The sequence below is a fragment of the Seriola dumerili genome, unplaced genomic scaffold, assembly GCF_002260705.1.
Source record: "Seriola dumerili isolate Sdu_G_001 unplaced genomic scaffold, Sdu_1.0 BDQW01000050.1, whole genome shotgun sequence".
NCBI lineage: Eukaryota > Metazoa > Chordata > Actinopteri > Carangiformes > Carangidae > Seriola > Seriola dumerili.
In genome coordinates, this window is record NW_019174305.1 from 24,052 (window position 1) to 46,807 (window position 22,756).

The 22,756-nt window shown below is 39.4% G+C and overlaps 3 protein-coding genes across 4 annotated transcripts in view; 2 read left to right on the forward strand and 1 right to left on the reverse strand.

The window, feature by feature from the left end:
* Positions 1 to 4,037, forward strand: part of LOC111217887 (von Willebrand factor A domain-containing protein 7-like) — an 11,796-nt gene extending 7,759 nt beyond the window's left edge. The window contains exons 11-16 of the mRNA XM_022739908.1: positions 172 to 181; positions 278 to 370; positions 829 to 1,100; positions 2,328 to 2,461; positions 3,032 to 3,191; positions 3,320 to 4,037. Of these exons, the coding sequence (XP_022595629.1) occupies positions 172 to 181; positions 278 to 370; positions 829 to 1,100; positions 2,328 to 2,461; positions 3,032 to 3,191; positions 3,320 to 3,700 (1,050 nt within the window). The 3' untranslated portion in view covers positions 3,701 to 4,037. The remainder of the gene's footprint in view (positions 1 to 171; positions 182 to 277; positions 371 to 828; positions 1,101 to 2,327; positions 2,462 to 3,031; positions 3,192 to 3,319) is intronic.
* Positions 4,038 to 6,557: 2,520 nt separating this feature from the next.
* On the reverse strand, positions 6,558 to 11,645 carry LOC111217932. The gene is made up of 2 exons (XM_022739978.1): positions 9,202 to 11,645; positions 6,558 to 8,650 (listed from the first exon to the last, which is right to left on the reverse strand). Exons 1-2 carry the CDS (start codon positions 11,623 to 11,625, stop codon positions 6,719 to 6,721), a joined length of 4,356 nt encoding a protein of 1,451 aa, XP_022595699.1. The 5' UTR covers positions 11,626 to 11,645; the 3' UTR covers positions 6,558 to 6,718.
* A 6,070-nt stretch (positions 11,646 to 17,715) lies between these two features.
* Positions 17,716 to 22,164, forward strand: LOC111217988 (zinc finger protein 500-like). 2 transcript variants are annotated; one of them, XM_022740066.1, is made up of 4 exons: positions 17,716 to 18,482; positions 19,247 to 19,374; positions 19,605 to 19,713; positions 20,564 to 22,164. In XM_022740066.1, exons 1-4 carry the CDS (start codon positions 18,218 to 18,220, stop codon positions 21,727 to 21,729), a joined length of 1,668 nt encoding a protein of 555 aa, XP_022595787.1. In that variant the 5' UTR covers positions 17,716 to 18,217; the 3' UTR covers positions 21,730 to 22,164. The 2 variants fall into 2 exon arrangements, with proteins under 2 accessions (XP_022595787.1, XP_022595788.1); XM_022740067.1 differs by having other exon boundaries at positions 20,570 to 22,164.
* Positions 22,165 to 22,756: the final 592 nt, after the last annotated feature.

The following is a 22,756-nucleotide window of genomic DNA, read 5'->3' on the forward strand; positions in this document are numbered from 1 at the left end:
CAGAACTGAGTTGAACATTTGTCAATCATTGGTGTCAAGAGATCAGCCTATGTACTGTTGACTTGGTGGCTCTGATGAGAGCAAGAATCGTGTCCTTGGCGGCGATGTCTTTGCTGTGGCACTGATCAAAGTGTTTCTTATCAGTAGCATATGTATTCCCTCTGCTTTCAGTCCATGCAAAGTTTGAAGACTGATGCTCCTTCTATCAAAGTTGTTAGGTTCACTGAGTTCTTAGTGTGTATCTGTATTTACTGTAAGTGTGTGCTTGTGTTTCCAGGCCAGAGTACCATTACGTTTATCTATAACTTTGTGGAAAGCTTCAAGGGACCTCACCCAGGTTTTGCAGTACTCAGTGGGCGTCCACAAGCAGGTAACATATGTAATAAATTAATTTTATTAAATTAATTTTTTCACAACAGTAATATATTTGTACATTGTGGGCATTTTTTCCAATCATAGAGCATGTTCTGATAGTTTCACACCCATAATATCAAATGTGTTGTCCATGAATTATCATGTGATAGCTCTAAAATATACATATGTATTAGTCAGTATGTAGTTAATTGCTGAGCATGTGTTATCTTAGGCTACAACATTGTCATCTAGTGGTGAAAAGTAATTAGTGCACCAAAGTGACAGCTGCCTATGAAAACCTATCGATCACACATTTCAGCCCATGAAAAGGATGTGAAAATCGAGGCTTCTCTCCACCACCCATTCTAAAAATGATCCAGGGTTTACTCTTGAAACAATCAACCACTTTTACCCATAAAAATGAATTTTCCTCTCATTCTTCTCTCTACTTTCCTTCTCTCCTCTGGAAACCAGGCCAGCCAGCCACCTTGATGCTCTCAGTAATGGGAAGGAAAGGTCCGTCATCAATGAGTGTTGGAAACATTGGCCTAGTAACTGTGTCTGGTCCTGAGGTTGTGAGCAATGGTACGATGACTGACATGGGTAGCGGAGACATCCTGGTGACTGTTGACATGGTCCCTGAGGGGGAGTTTGTTGTCATTCTGAAAGGAACAGACAAAGTGTCAAACTCTGAATTTCAGAGGCAGTCTACCACCCAGATGTCTGTCTCCAAAGTGAACATCCAGGTCAGTCTCTTCACGTCCTCCTCACAATCTGTCTACCCATTCATGCAGCCTCTGTTTGATGATCACTAACAGAAACCATGGGGGTAGCAAAGGAATTGGCCTACTGCACAGGTTTTCCACTCTTTTCTACAGATAGTTTCTCAGGACATTTTCAGTGATGATCTACCTCATGTGATAGACAGGAATCACACCATCCACCAATATGTTCCTATCTGTCGAAGTATGTTTCAAAATAAGTGCAGTCTATACTTGGATATACTTATCTAAATCATCGAAATCATCTCTCACATGCTTAATTAATTAGGAAATTAGGAAATAAATAATTATGACGAAAGGTAAGAGCCTTGTCACATAAATAAATTTTATCATTACTATTATCCTTAACCTTATTAATTCATAACCTCACTCACTTTTTTAATGAATACTATTAACCATTGCTGCCTGAACACCAATAACTTAAAAGCCTGTCCTGAAAACCAATAACACAAATAGTAGCCTACAATATCCCAACTGACAAATCTAGATTTAACTTTAGATAAGTAAATGTGGCATTCAAATATGCAGACTGCCGCTAGGTCTCATCAGTTTATCACACTTAGACCCTTTACTAGTAATATAAAGTGGAGTCTTCACCAAGGTCACACCCACTGTCACACCTGGTTTGTTTTACCTGAACAATGCAGCAATGGGTTTGAAGTGAGACATTGCTGGGAAGAATTGGGAAGAATATGTTAAACTATAAACCTAATAAAAACTACCAGAGTTAGCAACCAACAGTGACATTTAAAGGATAAAGACCTTTTAGTTTAGTTTTAGCTACTTAAGTTGTAAATCATCCAACCTGCAGCATGTGATGTGACTTCAGGTTGCATTCACAGCATAGCCAAACAAAACCGATAGCAGCCCATTCAAAATACTGTCATCCATAAACTAGCCTACCATTTGAACATCAACATGATCCTGACCAGAACGTTGCCCAAAAACAGGAGAATGTTGAAACCATTTCACTTTTCTCTCATTTTCCATGTGTTTTCCATGATTGGAAAACTGGCCAACTACTTTCCAGGATATCCAGATTTTCCAGGATGTGTGGGAACCTTGCTATATCTAACCACTGATATAAACCCAGTTTATTTGAGCGTTACACATGGAAAAATATTAACATGTTTCAAAAATGCTTTTTCACCAGTTTTTTTCCCATGTTCTTTTCTTCCATTTTCTCTCCAGGCTGTGGTAGACAGCAGTGTGGAGCCAGGAGAAGCCTTCAAGCTCCCCTTCAGTGTAATGACCCAGGGCTCTGGTGGTCAGTATCACATCAGCGCCAGAAATGATAGAAACTTCCCCATGTCCTACTCAAGCAGGTGAGGAGAGGAAACTAAAAAGAACGCCTTTATTAAATGTCCTTATAATCAATGAAATGATACGGCAACATTTTGGGAAAATGCTACTCCCCTTCTCACAGAAGGTAGGTTGTGGAAAAGACACTGCACCATTGACTTCAGACCAGGTTTTTGTTGGTCAATCACGCAATCGCTTTCTACTACCTCAAGATAACAATGCACCTGACCACACCTCATTTTAAGCCCAACATGCACATGGGCACTCACATGGGTGCAATTGCCATGCAATGTGGCCACTGGATGGGGAAATGACAACTGCGTTGGTCTGAAACTAGAAAAAACACTTGTGTGTTGCGGCAAAGTAAAATCTGGGTGGAGTTACATGTGCAACCCTACCCACCAGTTGGAGTTAAGGTAAGGTAGGTCACATGTTATTACTCCACCCAAACAGATTACTTAACCGCAAGCTGCCCACAACAGAAACCTCTCACCCTCTACATCTTTAAATTTCAATCAAAATCAAGTGTGTGGATTGTAAACAATTACAGTTCCTGTAACCAAGAAAGGTATTTTTCTGTCTTCTCTTGACAGCCTCACCTTGACAACTGGAAGATATACTAATGATACGTTGAACATTACGGCACCTGCCGACACACCATCAGGCACTGATGTCACTCTGACTGTGGAAGCCAAGTCGTCCAGTGGTGTTGACTCCAATTATGTCGTGTTGAGATTGTCTGTTGTCACCAAGGTATTCAGACACATCCTGGATCACACATAGAGTGAAATAAATAAATACAAAAGCTTTTGGACAAAGCCAACGAACACATGCACAGAACACATAAATTCCTCACCTTCCTTTTTCTGTTCTCTTTTCAGATAACAGATTTTGATCAGCCTTTGTGTGAAGTGGTTAGTGTGCAGGCTGATGATTGCCCTCAGGATGTTTCTCAGTGTGGACCTTTCAAGTGGGAGCTCTCGGCCAACCTTACTGATGGAAACGGCACTGGGATCGAGAGAATCTCCCTGCAACAGGGTAATGGATCCCTCTCATACACCTCTCTGAGTGCTCCTGTTGTCCAGGCGAACTACAACGCCTCCTGCTGCTCGCAGATTGTGGAGATCATAGCTGTAGATAAAGTTGGCAATGTGGGAAAATGCTACCAATCAATTGTTCGTTCGGATGGCCCTCCTGCTTTAACTCTGTCATTGCCACTGTGGTTGTGCCTGTTGGTGTCTGCTTTTGTAATCAGACCTTGAAGGGCTTAGTTTAGGTTGTGTCTTATTTCTGTATGCTGCATCAGGTATTGGACACTGTTGATGATTTTAAATTACTCAAAACAATTTGCTACCATGATGGACTGACACATTGGTGACAGTCATCTTAAGCCCAGATATGCTGTTAGCGCAAAGTGTGAGCACTGATTAAACAATGGATGACGAATATATACTTAAATTGTCTGAATTAGACTGTTTGCAATGAAAAACATTCAGATGTATGTAATGTTTGAACATTTTCTAGTGTCTATAATACGTTTCAGTTTTAGCAGCAGAGATCTTGTTTAGGACAAGGATGAATATATTTAAAGAAAATGTTTTATTCTGAAAGAATAAAAGAAATGAGCAATAATTTTGTCTTAAGTCTTCGTCTCCGGTGGCTTTACTGATACTCTGGGTGTAACTGCCAAGTGTAGAACACAGCGCAAGGCTATGGTTTATATACCCACAGTTACTCTTGGACCTTTTACTCATGAGAAAAATAAATCAGTGCATAATCTGAGAGTGAAGCAAGATTATTCTCCCTTTTTAATCACATTTACCATGTAAAAATACACGTGTAAAGTAAATGATCTATGGACACATTTCACATTTTCATGAAATAAAAATTTTATTCAATGCTCAAAGGCAACCACAGGGTCCACAGGGTGTGTTGTACATGCAACAGTTGGTCTGCTGTGGTGGGCTTTGTGGTCGCAGAAGCAATGATTGCAGGAATAATACTTACTACAGTGGCACTAAAAGCTTAACGCACTACAACTTAAGAAAACATAAGTGCAATTAGATAAAACACAAGGAAATTAAGAAAAAATCTCTATCAATGCTTTTTGTGTCCCCTGGAAACTATTGCATTGTCCATCTGTGCTACTTGCAGCACATTTCTGTATTTGGTTGTAATGTGTGTATTTGCAGCGCATGTGTTGTCAAATGGATGGTTTTCTAAATTAGCATTAGCATTAGCATTCTCTTTGCATGTTTTCTTAACGTGCAGTGTGTTGAGCTCTCAGGACTACTGTAACTTATTCACTCCGTAGTTTTTGTTCATAATAGAAATGATCTGTAATCACACTGCTTATTGAAGAAAGTTGACCAACATTTGCCAAACTCAAAAAAAATCCAAAGGTTCCCTCGCAAAAAAGTGCACAGATAGGGGTTAGTTGGACATCTCTACATTTATTACCTTTTTTCTCAAATGACAGGACCAAGAAAATATACATCTTTTTAATCAAGGTCAAATCAACATGAATTCAGAATATTTAGTTTCTTAAATGTCCAACAATTGCTTGAATGTAATTAACAGTTTAAGAAAATGGGAAACAACTTCAAAACGTCTTTCAGACAAAAAGAAAAAGAAAAAATTAAAAGACAAGCATCTAAACTGTCTTTTGTGCAATTTGACATTACAAAATAATGTTTAATTAAATCCAACTTCAGTCAGACTTTCAATTTGCTCCACTTCAACACAGCTGGCTGCTGAAGCTGTGCCCTAATGCTACTTACGGGACAGTGACCGATCCTCTAAAGGAGACCAAACATATACATTTATATTACAAAGCCAGATTTGCAAGCAACACAAATGCAGACAAACTAATGTAAACATAATCAGATGTGAGTTTGTTCAAGGCGATATGATTGTGGCATGAATTGAGACGAATGTGTGTCGTCTCAAAGTGAAATCAACTGGAGTGATATGAACTATAAGCCTCCTTCATGATTGTACAGAAGGTGAGGAGAGAGATGAGCCCGGAGGTCAAATTAGAGTCTGGTCTGAGGTACAAACATACACAGCTGGACAGACAATGACTGTACAGTCACATTCACTGGCATTTCAAGGATTACACAGACTGCAAATACATTCCAATGGTCAAATTCTTGCGAGGTGACAATTTGTGTCATGTTCAGTGTGAATGCACGTTAATAATCCTTGCTTAACGTGGCAAATTATTGCACAAGCATTACAATTAACAATTATTGCCATCTTTAACAACAGAAGAGAACAGCAATGTAATGAAAGAGACAGCAATATAAATTATCTAAATTACAAAAACAATTTAAACTATTTTCATTTTTACAGTTAAATAACTAATAATTACAATTCAATACCTCAATACTTTAACTATTTACTATAAGTTCCAAAATAATACTGTAACAGCTGTCAAATATTACAATCAAAATTATCAAAACTTTTGCAATGATTTTTTAAATAAAAATTAAAATTTTTTAAATGATATCACAAGAGATTTTAACATATCTGCTGACAATATTGTGATGAGCCAATTAGAAAACATATCAGTGTGATGGCTCTTATATGCAGATGTTGGCACTAAAGCCCATGACCAATCTCACATTACTCGATCTCACATATCATGTGATATCACCTGCTCAATAAAAAAAAACTAAGGATTATTAGTTTAAATAACCAAGAGAAAATAAAGCTGTTTTTCTCACACATACACTCTTAGCATCAACCTTGATTTAAAAAATTATTATAATGAGACTTCTGACATCGTCGTCATTCATGTCTCCACTTTTCTCTTTACTCTGTCAGGAGCACAGTGGCTTCCCAGTATTGTCTTGACTGTGAGGTTGCCAGGCAATCATTGGAGACGTGACCCCCGTTTTTTTTTTTTTACCATTTAAAGAGATGGGCTGCTTTCAGTTTTTATGCTAAGCTAATCGCCTCCTGGCTCCAGTTCCATACTTCACACACTGACATGACAGTGATATTGATCCTCTTATCTACTTCCTGGCAAGAAAGCAATTAAGTATTATCTAAAATGTTGAACTATTCCTTTGAGCATTTCTAAAATTACAATAAAAAAAAGACATTATCCCCTGATAGATAAAAAAAAATGGGGCTGCAACTCCATATTTGCATTTGTTTTAGAAATCCACTGTGTCAAAGAAAGGAAAATATTCTCACATTACAAGACTAAATATCTCTCATTATAAAAATCTATACAATTCTCAGTGGAACACAGTGGCATTTATGCTCCTCTCTCATTCAATTTTATGTACATTTTTTACATGCTTTTTCAGGTGGCCTGACTGTGTGAAGTGCTTGGGGCAGTGTGGGCAGGAATGTGGTTTCTCTCCTGTGTGGATATACTTATGCCTTTTCAGGTTATTTAAATCTAAAAATCCTTTTCCACAGAATGGGCACCAGTGTCTCTTCTCCCCGTTATGCCACCTCAAATGCACATTCAGTTCTACTCTCCTTGTGAATTTTTTGTCACAGAGGTTGCAGTGGAATGGTTTCTCCCCTGTGTGGATCCGTATGTGGGCTTCCACATCTCGCTTTGTGAAGAATCCTTTGTTGCAGATCTGGCAGACAAAAGGTTTAATCCTACTGTGCACCATCTGTAGGTGTTTGGTGAGGCCAAAACGATACACAAAGCCCTTGCCGCACTGCTGGCAGGTATGGATCCTACCATTGCGGTGCACCCGGCCATGCCGTTTAAGACCCTTGGAGTCTGGGAAGCTCTTCCCACAGAGTGTGCATGAAAAAGGTCGACGTCCTGTATGAAGACTTACATGGCTCTCAAGGGCAGCACTGCTACTGAGGACACGGCCGCACTCCCCACACTGATTTTTTAGCAGACGCCCACCAATGACTGACAAGGGCTGTAGTGGTGATATAATAGGTGGTGCTTTGACAGGTATGGGGTGGAGAGAAATACTGGGGGGGTAAACTACCGTAAGATTCTGGGATTTTGGGGATCTTTTCTCTTTCTTTACTGATAACAGTGATGACCTCTTTCCACCTGCTGATGGTGTTTTACTGGCTGGAATCCTGGGAGGAATCCACACAGCTTTAGTTGTATATTTTCTTACAGCCTCACAGCTAGCCTTGTTCTCTGCTAACTGGCTTGTTTTAGCTCGATTCTGCAGTTTGGACTGATTGGAATTTTTCATTTTAGCTATGGTTTTGGCTTTTGCCGCTTTAGCTAACTTCTTAGCATTCAAAACTCTTGCATTCCTTTTAGGAGCAGTACCATCTTGAATTAATCTGGGTTTTTTAGAAGGAGTAGATTCCCTTGTCTTTCTAGAACTGACACCATCTTTAACCAGTTTAGGCCACCTAACACTTGGCGAACAGGTTTCACTCTTTGTTGTAGCTATAGCAGTACCTGTGGTTCTCCTCCTAGGACTGAAAGAACTGGATTCCCTTTTAATCTGTTTAGTGCTAGAACTGTCTTGAGTGAAAGTAGACTTTCTATGGATGACAGAAATCAATTCAGACATTTTAGGGCTTGTACCATTTTCACTCAAACTTGATGTCCCAGGACTAACAGCAGAGGATTCAGTCTTTTTAAGACTAGCACCTTCTCTAGTCAAACCAGTCCTCTTAGGGCTCACAGAAGTGGATTTTGCATTTTTAGGGCTAGTGCCATTTTTAGTATTTTTGGGGCTTGCATCATCTTTTGATGAACTAGACCCTCGAGGACTAACAGAAGTGGGTTTAGTATTTTTAGAGCCTACACCATCTCTCCCTGAACTAAACCTCCTTGGTGTGGATTCACTAGTAGTCTTTGACTTAGTTGGTTCGCTAACACTCCTCTTGGGTCTAAAAGCATCTTTACAGGGTCCAGTTCTCCTTGGACTACTGGGAATGGGGTTATTAGTAGCCTTATTGAGAGATGTAACATCTTCAACCACACCTGGCCTTTTAAGGCTATTGGGAATACATTCACTGGTTGTGTTTTTATCATTTGGACTATCATCCTCTAATCTAAGTTTCTTAGGGCTTACAGTGGTGGCTTCTGTTTCTGTGCGAAGTTCTGAATTTGTTTTAGTTCCTCTAGTTTGCAAGTGAGTTTTGAGGTGACTTCGGAGTCGGGCCACAAGGGAGTTTTTCTGTAAGTGAGTATTGCCACTGGTGGAGGTTTCTGCACTAGAAGCTCTGGCATCCGTACAGTCATTAGTGGAGGCCTACAAAAAAGGCAAAAAGAAAAATACATTTAGCAAAAAGTATATGACAGAGCAACCATAATATTTTTTGCAGGAGTTCCAGTAAAAAAATAATAATACTTATTCACATGATGATCATCAATGCTATTTACAAAATTAATGCTGCCAGTATGATCTACAAATTTTAATATTGCATATTCCTAAATCTCTCGGTCAGTTTACTACATAATGTTTCATATTTACAACTTACAAAAAAAATGATTTTTTCCTGAAATGCCAATAAACAGCTTTGCTGCTGGGGTATACATTCCTGTCACAAAGTTGAGTATTCATTTTCTATTAATTGCTTCAGTCATTTATCAAGCTAAAATAGTGAAAAAGACACGCACGCACGCACGCACAAAATATCAGCCCCGCTGCTGCGGCTGGTAAAAATAATTATTTGCTGCAGCCCCATTCTTCATTATGCCCACTACAGGCTGGCTGAATGCGTGGTAACCAGTGCAAATATTATTTTATCACAGTGTTAATAATATTCCTAATCAAACTGGGGACTGCTACTATTACATTACCTTTTCTGGGGCTTGAACTATAGGTAACACTGCCAGCTGTGCCAGGAACTGGGTTTTAGTAATCCGTATATCAGATTCAGATGTGTCCTTGGATGTGATAGAGGTTAGCTGTACGAGGGCAGCTGATTGACTGTCTTCTGTGAGGGGGTCATTAGGTAGTGCACAGTCTTGAACTGCATTACTGATAATTTCCTCCACAAAATTAGAAGCTGAAGGTTCAGTCATGCCGATGGCTGCTGCTGCTGACTTCTCCAAGACCGGTGCTGTCACCTTGGGTGGTGTAGATGGGTGCACATACCTGCTGACATATGACTCTCCCAAAATGGTGCACGTTTCAGAGGATGACAATGCCATTTCTTGAATATCATTTTGCTCTTCTGATATCTGAGAGGTGTTTACAGATACAGAAGTTTTCTTTAAACTGGGACAAATGTCTGTGAATACCATTGGCATCTCTGATGGCTGTGTTGATAAGACTACAGATGATAGTTTCTCTTGTGTGGTACTCTCATTCAGAAGAGACTGAGTTTCAGAGCAACTATTTGGAAGCACTCTTGAGACCAGCACTGATTCTTTGATTGAAACTGAAAATGGCAGCTTGGTTAATCTGACCATTGGTGAGAGCTTCTGTTCCAGTGGAGACACATAAGCTGGCACTAGCCCAGTTGGAACGGACATTTTTAAACTGGAACAAGTTTGTTTAGGAGATTCCATGTGGTCAGTTGTATTAACCCTATTTTGAGACGATATCATAACCACTCCATTTGAAGTGGTTCGTGCATCCACAGACACCGTTAACTCCTGCGACGAAGACATTAACTGTGACGATGATACTGTCACAGAAGCCGCTGGTCCTGCTGATCCCTTCTCCCTTGTAAGAACAACTGTCTGTGACTGATGTGTCCTTGAGGCCACAGCTGGCACATATCTCGGAACTGTAATTGTCATTTTTGGTTGTGGTAGAATCCCTGACTTCTGGTCTGTTGAGGTGCTGGTCGATTGTGACAGGACAACAGGAAACAACTTTCTGGAGGTAACATTTTTTTTTTCTTGAGGGACAGGGGAAAAGGAAGGTTTTCCAAGAGGTAAGCTTGCAGCTGGAGAAGGTGGAAGTAAACTAGTATTCTGTGCAGCCACAACTGTTGACACAAAAGTAGGAAGCTTGGTTGCAGAAAGGCATGTAATTTTATGATGTATTAATGAGGGTACTGATCTTGGCACAATAATTATTTTATGAGGTGCGGCTTTACTCTGTTCACTTGGTGCTGCAGATGTTTTGAGAGGATGGGGAAGGAGCTGCTGTGACTGCGCATTTGTTTGAGTTGCAGCAGTTGATGATGACATTGGCAGTGAAACAGTATTGAAAGGAAGAGTGACCACATGTTGTTGAGGTATGACAGCCTTAATGTGGGTTCGAGCTTCATTGGTTGGAGTGGAATTTGTAACCCGAGGACTGGCACTAAGTGTATTTGTCAATTGTGCTGCAGTCTCTGTTATGTGTTGACTGCCTGCAGCTTCAAAAGTTTGAATGAGAAGCGGTGGTGTCTGTGGCTCAGCTGGGACCTCATCCACAGTTTGTAAGGTACACACACTGGGAGCTTGCTGGCTTTGGGGTGGTGCTGCCAGTCTCTTTGGAGAGGAGAGTGTATTTTCCTCCGTTGACTGATTCATGGCTTCAACTAGTAGAATTGCATCCTGCAGAGTTACAGAGGTACGGCGTGCTCTAAGCTGAACTAATGGTGCTTGTCGTGACTCCGCTGGTGTAGAGTTTAATGATTCAGTTGCAGATGACACTTCAATGGATGGAGCTTCCGTTTCCATGGCAAGCTGTTGAGATACAGATGGTTTTCCTATTTCAGAGGAACGTCCTCTAGAAAAAGATGCTACTGAAACAGACAAAGATCCAACATTACTCTCACCTACATCTCCTGAAGCAGTGTGCACTCTCTCCTGGACTGATGAAGTGACAATGGATGAAGTGTTTGTAGGCTTAACTGGAAATGCTTGTGGATACTCAGATGCAGTTGTATTCATTGTATCGACTGTAGAAGAGACCTCAACCTCTTCTTCACTTAATAAAGGGGAATTTGCCACATCTTGCTCGGTCCTAATATCAGAAGATAGCGACTCAAGTATTTCTTTCACTGGCTGCTGTGGACATTTTCCTTTCTTTGGTGGCCGTCCTCTTCTGCGGCGTACTGGCTGGGAATTAGACTCAGCTTCTGCTATTCCATTTTTTAGTTCCTGACATGCTACTTCTTTGTTTTGTGGTGTCGACTCTGCTAACTGTTCAGCATATCGTTGAAGAGTAACACCGGTTTGTTCATTTACTGATGTTTCTCCCTCTCTTTGACATTGTTGGGGGACCACTGATGGCTGCTGTTTTTCAAGTGCTTCAACCACTGATTGTTGCTGAGCAGTCATCACTGGTTGTTCTTCAGATGTTACAAGTCCTACCTCTGTCTTGTCTTCCCTGTCATCTTTTATTGCAGTGAATGAGATAACTAATGAATGCTCTGGTCCAGATAATTGGTTCTGGACTCCTTGTAAACCTCTATCCATTCGCAAACAGGGTAGTTCCAGGGCTACTTGGGTCTCCTCATCTTTTTCCAGCATTTCTCCAGTTAAATATTCCTGGTTAATGAGAGGTCCTTCGTTTTCAGTTCCACAAGCAGTGGCCTGTGGTAAATCTGATGGAGATATCATGGAGAATATATGAGACAAAGTAAAATGGTGAGAATTGTGAGTGTTAAAACCTAACTTAATTTTATAGGATTTATTATATTCTTCAAATTATCAAAGTTAAATTGGAAAACTAAAGTAAGTTTTAATTTCTTACCTTCATTAGAGACTACAGTGGGCTCAACTTCCTCCTGCTTCAAGATAGACTGCAAAGAAGAATCATCATAAGATTCCTGTATAGGAGTGAAACATATTTCAATGTCAAGATGACATAAACAAGAGCATAAGTTTGTCTACTACTAAGAATATACTCACACACCTCCTGTTTGACAAGTATAAATGCCATTTGAGAATTTCCCTCCTCATGGGTCCCATAGTTGTCCTGCAAACCATACTCCATCTCCTCATAACTGCATTGTTGCTGTTGGTTTTGCAGTGATGAATTTCTCAGTGGTTGACACTGTTCCACCAGCATGGTGCGAAAAGGAACTAGGTCTGTAAATTAGACAAACACAAAACATGATAACTAGTTATTTTTTAAACTGATATCCTGAATCGCCAAAAAAAAAGTCATAATTCAAGCTGCACACAGTGATTCCCCTATACACATTTTGCAACAGGCCATGCACTGTGACCATCATCCCATAATGTTGTTTGCTCTGACTCCTGGTAAATACATTGAACAGAAACCTGCTAATCTACAAAGAACTAGCTTGCATGATCTTCCCTGCCAGCTCATTACAGAGTTTAAGAATCTATGAAAAAACAAAGCGCGGTGAGATAGTATGAATAATGTACATAACTGCATATTATCATTGGAATCAAAAGATAAATAAATACGTGTGTCATCTGTACATAGGAACTGAGGTTGCCCTATTAATCCTAGGCAGTTTTTTGCTTGATTTTCCCTTCATAATTTCACATGTAAGTGTTGGTATACATGTTCTACGACTTTCTTCCGGAAGCTGAAGAGTTTTCAACCCAGCAAATAACTGTTCGTGAGTGGAAATTGGTGATCGGCAGTGTTGCTGTGGCTTACCCATAGACCTGACTGCCGCTTAATTCTTTGCTCATGCTTTACTCATCTTATTGTACGTAAAGTCTAAATCCGAAAGAATTTACTCATGGGCTGATTGACAGCACCGGGACGGTGCTCGGGCCCTAATAATGATAATAATAAAAAGAAATAGTCAGCATTTTTACCAATAATAAATGCTTATAACTACATTCAAATATATCAAGCTTTAAGCACTGTTAAAACATGATGCAGAGGAGGTACTCGTGAAAACGCACATAGACAAACAGTGCACATGGTTTCCTTAGTGATGCAAAACAAATTAAACATTTTTACCTTTTTCAAAAAAAAAAAAAAAAAAGTTTTGCTTGACTGCAACATCACATTATCTGCCAAGAAGCGCACAATAATGGCAGAAAAAAAGAATGCTATATTTCTACTGTTAACTTTGAAATTATCATTACTGAAGATAAAATAATTAAATGGTCATGACGTTCAACGCTGCTTATGACATAGAAAAAGAGGAACAGTCGTTCACAAAATTCGAATCCCAGGTCACACTGATGAAGACCAGGTCGAATGTGACTCTGATCTATGCAAACAACATGGCCTCTGCCCAGTTTAGTAGAAGTGATATCAGACAACCTCTGGGAAAAGACTAGTGACAAAACTGCCTCCGCCCCCTGCCCTATCATTTATGATAGATGATGCCACCAACAGCTCCACCGAAGAATGTGAGATTGTCTAGTCCTGTGTCATTGATAATGGAGGACTTATCCAATATCCTAATTGGCCATATTGAGGTTGAGCACACCCATGCAGAAGATAAGGGGTGTCTGTGTGTGCGAGTCTGTTGCTCATGTCTGTTTCCATATAATGATAAGGAAAAAATGTACTATAGGTTTATCATAAGAGCGTAATATTTAGAGGTAGGTAAACTTAAAAACAAATAGACAGAGTAATTCATTTATCCAAAGGAAAATTTCAGTGTTACAGCAGTGTTACAAAAATGACAAAAGATACACGTAGCTTAAAACACATGCACAATGATGTTTGAATTACCAAATATATACATGATGAAATATATTTAATATGATAAAAACAGAATTTGAAACTTATGGCAAGATATTGCTTTTAATGCTCTAATTAAATGTAAAATGTACATTGTGCATAGCAAATTGCTGCTATTGCTATTAATATGCAAATTAAATGTTAAGAGTGCATTGTGCATTACAAATTAAATGTAAAAATGTCCAAATAATAAAATATGATAATAATGATAAAAATACTCAATGATATGTGCCCCTGTGCATATATGCACAAGGACCACCTAGCAGATGCCTTGGCCAATGCAGACATAGCTGGCAGAGCAAGGCAGGTGTCATCTCACTGTTTTCAGTTGGACAGTATTTCATTGCTGAAATCACTTCAACTTTGGTGTTGTATGAGGGTTGAGAATGAGAACTACAATGATTTATTTGCAGATCAAAGCCACGATAGAGGACAGGACATTTGTGGCATTCTGCCACTTCCTGTCACTTCCAGCAGCCAGTTCAGCCTGCTGCTCCAGAGAAATTGTGTAACCCCACCTCAGGTAAGGCAGACAGAGATAAAAGGGGGCTAGGGGGTGAAATTCTTTTTGTATCTTCCCCTTAATAATTTCAAACAGTTATGTCTTCCCAGGCTGTTAGTGGCATCGTCAATCTCCTCGCTACCAGACAGACCCAAACCTGATGGTAAGATGTCTGAAGGGGGAACACCAACAGAAAGGAGGAGAAGCTGTGAGACAAGGCTTAAAATATCAGGTACATATTTGTACTGTGTACTTTATATAAAATCTGATGTTTATTTCACGTTAAGGAAATGTACCTATTGTTCTAATTTTGTATGATTTTTAAATTTAAATCTTAAGTTAATTTTTATCATTTCTAAAGGTGGAGCTGCAAAGCCGGCAGAGGGTCAACCAGTCAGCCAGTGTGCCCCCAGACTACAAAGAGCCATTGAACTGGCCTGTGGGTCCACAGTGAAACACCTCAAAAACAGATTTAGCAGCCTACTTGGAGAGTTGTGGTATTTTACCATTATATCATAAGCACACTGATATATTTACAGCGCTGTTGACAGGCCTATGTATTTTCAACTTTTCTATCTCTGTCATTTACTGAAGAGAACATAAAGGATGTACCAACAGTTAAGGCAGTGAGGTATTTCAACCATGACTCTTGGCCATATGACAAGCTAGAAGTCCTGGACCATGGTGTGGAACAGGTGAAGTTTCTCCTAGAGCCGTTTTTCAATGTCCTGGGCAAGTAAGTTTTCATAATTCTGTTGACATTATGACTGAAATTATGTTGTTAAGGAATTTGTTTTCCTTCTCATTCTTCCATTTCATGTCAGGAACGAGTGCAACAGGCAAAAGAGGTGCTCCAAGAGATGAAAATGACAATAAACACATCATTCAAAGATAAAAGCTTTCTTGGACTGTGGGAATTCATGATGACAAAAGAGCCCTGCTGCTCAGACTTTGCGGTAGGCCCTATTGTTTTTAGTACATAAACATGACATGATCATTGTCACTGATGATTTGGTCAGTTGGTTTGACCAGTATACTTGTGGATACTTGAGGCTTCTCATCACAAAACAGAAACAAGCCAGATGTTAGAGCAAGTCTGTGTACTGATATTGTAGCGGACCTCATCAGAATTACTGCTGAGTAGGGTTGGGCTGGTGTAAAAATTTTCAAACATGTTTGATATTAAGGTATAACACTGGACTGGACTAGTGTCGTGAATTTTCCCAGTCTTATGTTCCCAAGTGGAACATGTTCCCAAGTGAACATAAGACTGAAGGACTCCATGAATGAGAGTGTAGTGACTCCAGTCCAATTAGTGGCAGTTATGCACCTCTAATCTGGTTTGCCAACCACCAAAATCTCCTTCATGTTATGGCTCGTTACACACATTAATAAAAGAAAAGATTCCCTCTTTTGTCAGTGCTCGAGGCAGAGAAATTTAATGTTCAGATTACGACTTCACAAATATCAAGTCTCCAGTCACCATCAGTCTTTACATTAATGCAAAACTAGGGTATACAAGTTAAGATAACTATTCATCAGCAGGCAAGGTCTTTGATCTATACCATGCTATACCAAAACAAAAAAAAGGATGAAGAATATTACAAGAGAGTAATGTAGAGCCTATGTATTGAAACACTGGATAAAAAAATTGCAACTTTTACTTTGTCCTTATCATCAGCCCAGGTCAACACACCAGTATTAACACTTGTTTTAATACTTGTGGGAAGTTTAGTTCCTTTCATGATTAAACTATTAACATTTTTTCTTTTGGGTGTGACCAACTGCCTCAGAAAAATGAGTCCAAATGTCATTAAAAATGCATACGTAAGATTTCCCCGTTACTCCCACATATTAAATTGCTTCTTTGGGAGAGGGAAGAATACCACTCATGACAAAATTATTTGTGTAACACATTGCAGGCAAGTCTTTGATACGTGATAAACTGTTTGATATATAAATATCCCAAAATCAGTTTTACTTGAGAAAACCCTCACTTAATGCTATGGAGGGCTGAAATGTAACAATTTGTAACAATTTTTAAGTCTTAACACAAACAAGTAAATTGTATGACCCAGTTTAATTATTATATAACTATTTTTTTGACAAAGCATTCTTGGAAATATTTCACACTCACTTCATTCAGACAATTCATTCAATATAACCTATTTCTACTATACATGCTCTATTCCATGTCATCTTCCATGTTACAGACATAGATCTGAAATTACTGTAGTAAATACAAAGCATATTATCAAAGCAAGCCAAACTGGTAAAAAGGGTACAATGTATTTTCTTCAAGTGATCTTGTTTGGAAATAAACTTGTCAACGGTTTAGTCCTGTAAACAACCATTAGACCACATCCTGACCTCTTCCGCTAGCATAGTATGGTTTCCCTCCTATTTTGGATCCCACGCTTTAGATATGACAAGCCTAGGCTAAGATACTGTTATATCAATTGACAGGAGCTGCTTTATGTATTCCATATAACACGAATACATTCCCAAATATCGTCTAAAAACATAACAGAGTAGCAACAGGCAATAACATTGTTATTTTGTACAATTATTTATACGAGGGATCACAACTCACCACATTGGACAGCTGTGTCACGTTTCTCAGAGCAGTGGTTTGGCCATGGAAAGGGCTCACTTTCTTTCGTGTAAACAGTCGTTTGGCTTTTCCCATTCTCAAACTGGCTGCATCTTGTTTTAAGGTCCTCGTTCTCCTTCTTGATTCTGGATATTTCTGCCTTCAGGTCGTCGACCATAGTTTCGAAAAGTTTGGTGGTCTCTGCGATAGCGCTCTTGAGCATACTCTCCATGACAGAGGCGTACTTGGTCTGAAAATCGTCCGCTGACATTTTTGATATGGTTTACCGTTCGTCCGAGTCACTGAGAGTCCACGTGAGTCCACGTTTGACAGTAGATTTAGTGTAGCGTTATTAAAACCATGGTATTAGGAGCTGGTTCAACATGGCTCCTTCCTATGTTCAGACGCGGTCTCTGCTTTGTGTGACGCACATCGACTGAAAAGGAGGAGGGGGTAGAGCAAAATATCCGGTAAACCTCTTAAATCTTAATGTGTGAGTTTTAGATATATGTTAAGTTGGTAAGAAAACAATAAAGTGGTACTAATGTCAGTGACTAATTACCATCAATACACCATGCACCATTCTCGACTGACAACTCATTCTTTAACAGACACCCATAAAGCTGAAAAGATTAAGATTGTCCCAACTCACGACCCGTATTTTAAATCTCGGAAGTGCTGTTGTTTACGGAATCAGAAGGAAATGCGATAGCTCAACGGAAACCAATTGTAACGTTATATTATAGCTAAACCATTGTCTTTCTTGTGTTTCAAACCCAATCTTGCACTACACATAAAATCTATGCATGTTGAATGTGTCAATTTCATGTTTCCGATAATTACTTATCAGATGGTGTTCGTAATCAAAACTAGTGCAGCAGGCTAGTTAGCTAACGCTGACGTTACAAACGACTCTCCAGTTTGTTTAACATTAGGTTTGGTCTGATGGAAATAGCCACGCGGTAAATTTGGACCAACAAATGTACGTCTACAACCTGTTTAACACTAAGAGCCGAGTTTAAGAAACTGGCACATCCATTGAAGGGAAATTGACATTGGCTGTAGCCAACAAATCTCACCCCACGTCGAAAGTTCCATTCTCTTCAGTTTACTGGAAATAAACAACTGTTCAGTGTTATCACACATTGTAATCATGGCTGAGAGTATAGTGACGTTTCAGTCCCAACTTTCTGGTGTAATGGAGACGGTCTTTAAGGCCGCCATGTATGAGATCACCCGGCTGGTGGAGGATAGCTTTCTGGAAGAGGTAACACGGTGCAGGGAGCAGGTCGAGTCCCTGAAGAGGCGACTGAAGTGGTCTGAGGGTCGGCGCAAGGAAAGAGAGGGAGACAGACGGGGGAGGTGCATTGATTGCGGGAGAGTAGCGGGGTCCGGTGAAGAGAAATCCAGAGCTACAGGTGAGTCTGTCTGGTGTTATTGATCCATATCCTGCAATCACTCATTATGTCTTAAGGGATGACTAAGTGCACACTTGCTTTCTTATGAATGACTTTCGAATTCACTTGATAGTCTAATGTGGCTGAGCACCTTCTGCATGGGAGAAATATTAATATTTAATTATAATTAATATATTGTATATATAATATATCGTCATCAGGAGTTGGGGACAAAAACAACTAAAAGGAGCATGAATACTTAACTTAAATTTGCCATGTGGCCAAAAAAATGACTCCAAATGTAGAAGTCAAGACAGAATTGTGAGATGTATATTTTTCTAGATGTAATTAGCCTTAAAGGATAGGTTCACATTTTGTGTCTTAAAACTACTGTTAAAACTTAATGATAATGTTACTCTGTTTTTGCTGGATTGTAAATATGTTATTGATCAGTAACACATTGGCTATAAAATAAGTAAAACGATTGTGTTCATAGGTATTCCAGCTAGCCAAAAGTAACAAAACAAAAAAAACAAAAAAAATCAGTGCTGCTTTAAATATCTAAAGTGATACTCCACCAAAATCTCTCTGATGATTGGTATAAAACACCCCCCATACAGATGTTATAGCATTCACAAACCAGATGCAAGCAATATATTAAATTACTCATGTTTTGGCATAAATGTGACAGTTTGGAACATACCATACGCCTTTATTAGTCCTTCAAATGCAAAATACATCAGTCACATTTTCCAATTTAATAACATCCTCCTTTTCTGTCACAGAGAAAAGCCTGAAACAAGAGAGTATGCTGCAGGAAGAAATAAGCTCCCATGGAACTGATGTGGAGACACCTGATCATGAAGTGGAAGAGGCGAAACCAGAGGCCCACAGTGCCATAATGGCAACACAGGTAGATGGCAATTTATCACATTAAATGAGCTTCATTGATTTAGGTTACAGTGTGTAAAATATTTAGTAAGCAGGATCAAAGGTCTTGGGGTTGCTGTCTTTTTAACATTATATATGTAAATTTCTTCTTTTAATGATCAAATGTTGATCAATTGCCAAGCTTATCGTTTCTCTTGAGGTGTGTAGAGTTAAACACCCTGTATTAATGCTGTCATTCTCCTTGTCTGCCAGTCTCCAGGTGTACAAGGTGAAAAGTTGGATAGGCTGCTCAAGGAGGAAGCCCTTCACATCACACCAGAAACCAATGAGTCCCAAGGGAGATGGGGAGTCAATTTGGATGGTCAGTCTAAAAAGCTGTTTTTCAAAGGAAATTTTAATTAGCTTATCAGTGAAATTATTTTAATAGCTTTTTAATTTCAGTCACATATAAGTGTTGTGGGTCTTACTCTGCATTATGTTTTATAGTGGACAGTTACCACACTTCATAGGATAGTCTTGCTACACATTAAAGCAAGACACCACAAATGACACCAACAGTACTTCTCTGCTATTGTACAGAAACACGGCATTAACCAGGGAAAAGTAAAGAACAAAAAAAGGCAAAATATGCACACTAACATTACAAAAATTTGATTAAGTTCCTCCTACATAAAAACAACCAAAATGACATTCTTTCAGAAAAATATTGTGATAATCAAAATAGCCATGTGTAAATACACACACTTGCATTTCAAGAGTCAAAGCATTCACACGGTCCCTCTTGTATAAATACTCTCTGTGTCTGTGTAATATTGCAAGCAAAGTCACAATATACTCCACTCAAACCAACACGGTCTTAATAGTACACTCTAGCATTACAAGTTACACGGCAGTCCTGCCACACATATGCCCTGAAAGATTTATTTTCTAATTAGCAGACTTATAAAACGAAAATGGAGATAATGTTTAGTTCCAAAATGTAAAATTATCAGTACTTTCACCTAATACTGGTTTAAAGTAACTTCATGTCAAACATATAGCAAAAGCACAGAATGTGAATAGAGCCAATCAAATGCATGTCTTCGGAGAGAGAAGTCCAGAGTGAAAAGAAGAAGAAAGATTAGCAGAACTGCAACTTTTTTGCACACTTTAAAGGAAAGTTGACAAATTCTACATGCCCATAATTCCTTTCTCTTCCTTTCATTGGTCAGAAACAGACACATCAGGTCTGCCGGGGACCAGTAAACGTGACCAAAAGATCCCAAAGTGCCATGTGAACTGGGAAACTGGCTTTGACCAGAGGCCGGAATCAGGCCATCATGGACACTCAGGTGACCCATCTGAACCACTTTTCCAGAACAGATATGGCATGGAAGACTTGAGTGGCTTTGACAAGACTGGCTATGGCGATGCCAGCATGATAGAAATGGATAACTTAGATGGGTTACAAGGATCACCATCCCACCTGGGTGAGGATCTGAGTTACATAGGCCACTATGAGGGGAACATGGAAGCACCTGAAGGATCTGAGCATCAAGCATACCAAGCAGATGCCAGAGGGAATAGAAGAGGCCTGGTCAGTCCTCCTGCAGGCTCACCCTCGAGGACTAACATTGATGTAAGTGGAGAGTTCAGCTGTTTATTGATTAATGAGGAAGGGTATCTACAGGACCCGAGTATCCTGTACCCTGGACATGTGTCTGGTGATTCAGGTGGCAGATTGAGCTTCAGGGGCCAGGGCACTCGAATTGACCCTTCTTTAGACAGCACAGAGGATATATATAGTGCCTCAGATACATACAGTGACACCTTAAACTTGGGAGAGAGGTTGCAGCATCAGGCAGCAGGAAGAGGAGGGAGGAGACACACTTGTAACCAGTGCTCCATGTCCTTCCCTGATTCTGCCTCTCTCAAGGCTCACAAACAGACGCATAAAGGCACCGGACAAGGGCCACCATACTCCTGCACCCAGTGTGGAAAGACTTTCACTCAAGCCTGTAACCTCAAAGTCCACCAGAGGATTCACTCTGGGCAGGGGCTTCACCTCTGCAGCCATTGCGGAAAAGGTTTCCCTTCTTTCTCTGAGCTAAAGACACATAAATGTGGCCAAACAGGTGACAAACCGTACTGCTGCACTGTCTGTGGGAACAAGTTCAGCCGCCTCTGGAATCTGAAGTTGCACCGGAGAATTCACACACAGGAAAAACCTCATCGCTGCACCATGTGTGATAAGAGCTTCACACGAGCGGACATACTGAAGGTTCACCAGCGTACCCACACAGGGGAAAGACCATACTGCTGCGCTGTCTGCGGCCTCAGCTTCAAACGCCTGGATCATCTGAAATCACATCAGCGCAAACACATGACAGACCTATAAAACTAGGGAAGTTTGGGGAAAGATCATCAGATAATTTAAGATTCTTTGTGGTATTAGGAGGTTTAAAAATTAATGTTTTTGTTTGTAACTCAGGGTTGTTTTTCATCAACATCGCAACAACCCAGTCATATTTCTGGTCAGATCAGTTTTTTTCTTTTCCATGTCCTCTGGGTTTCATTCAAGAACTTTTTTGTTGGAATGAAAAATGTAGGACAAAAAAAACATCAAATATATATAAATATATTTTGTTACTGAAAAAAATTACTCGCCTTAAATAAATTGGCCAAAAAGGCTGAGTACGTCATCCTTGTGATTACATTACAAATTCACAATTAAACTAAAAATGCATTACTGCTGGATTTTTTTCTTTCATTGTTTTCTCATTATCGTATTTAGTTTACCATGTCTGTAAATGCTTTCTGTAAATAAAACAAATGAGGCCAAATTAATGAGTTTTAATTTCTAGCACATTGTTCTAACTGTGTTTTTATTTTTTAAATGACCTTAGCAGAGAACACTTAATTGTTTCTCTTGCAATTAACTTTGTTAGAAATTTTTATTTTGGTCATTAAACCAATTAGACAGACAGAATTTTCTTTTGTCACTGTAAGATATAGAAAATGTCACCCACAGTGTCTACATGCCCATATAGTGCTGAGATGTGGTTTAATTTGAAACAATAATTAATGTCTACCATGAATAGACAGTGAGATTTAGAGACTAAAAGGAACATTTCTGTGGTTTGAAAATACTGTTATCAATAAACATTTGGAATAACAAACATAATTCAACAAACAACAGCCATTAAAGTAACATATGTGAGTGTGTGTGTTGTTGATTCACAGTGAAAGGATCCTGGGTTTGAACCTCTGTAGAACCAGCTGGGGTCTATCTGTGTTGAGTTTGAATGTTCCACCCACAGTTTTATGAAGTTTTTTTGTGGGTTGTTCTGGATTCCTACAAAATATGTAAAATGTATTTTCATATTAGGGTTATGGCCTCATAACCTCGGTTTGTCCCCTGACAC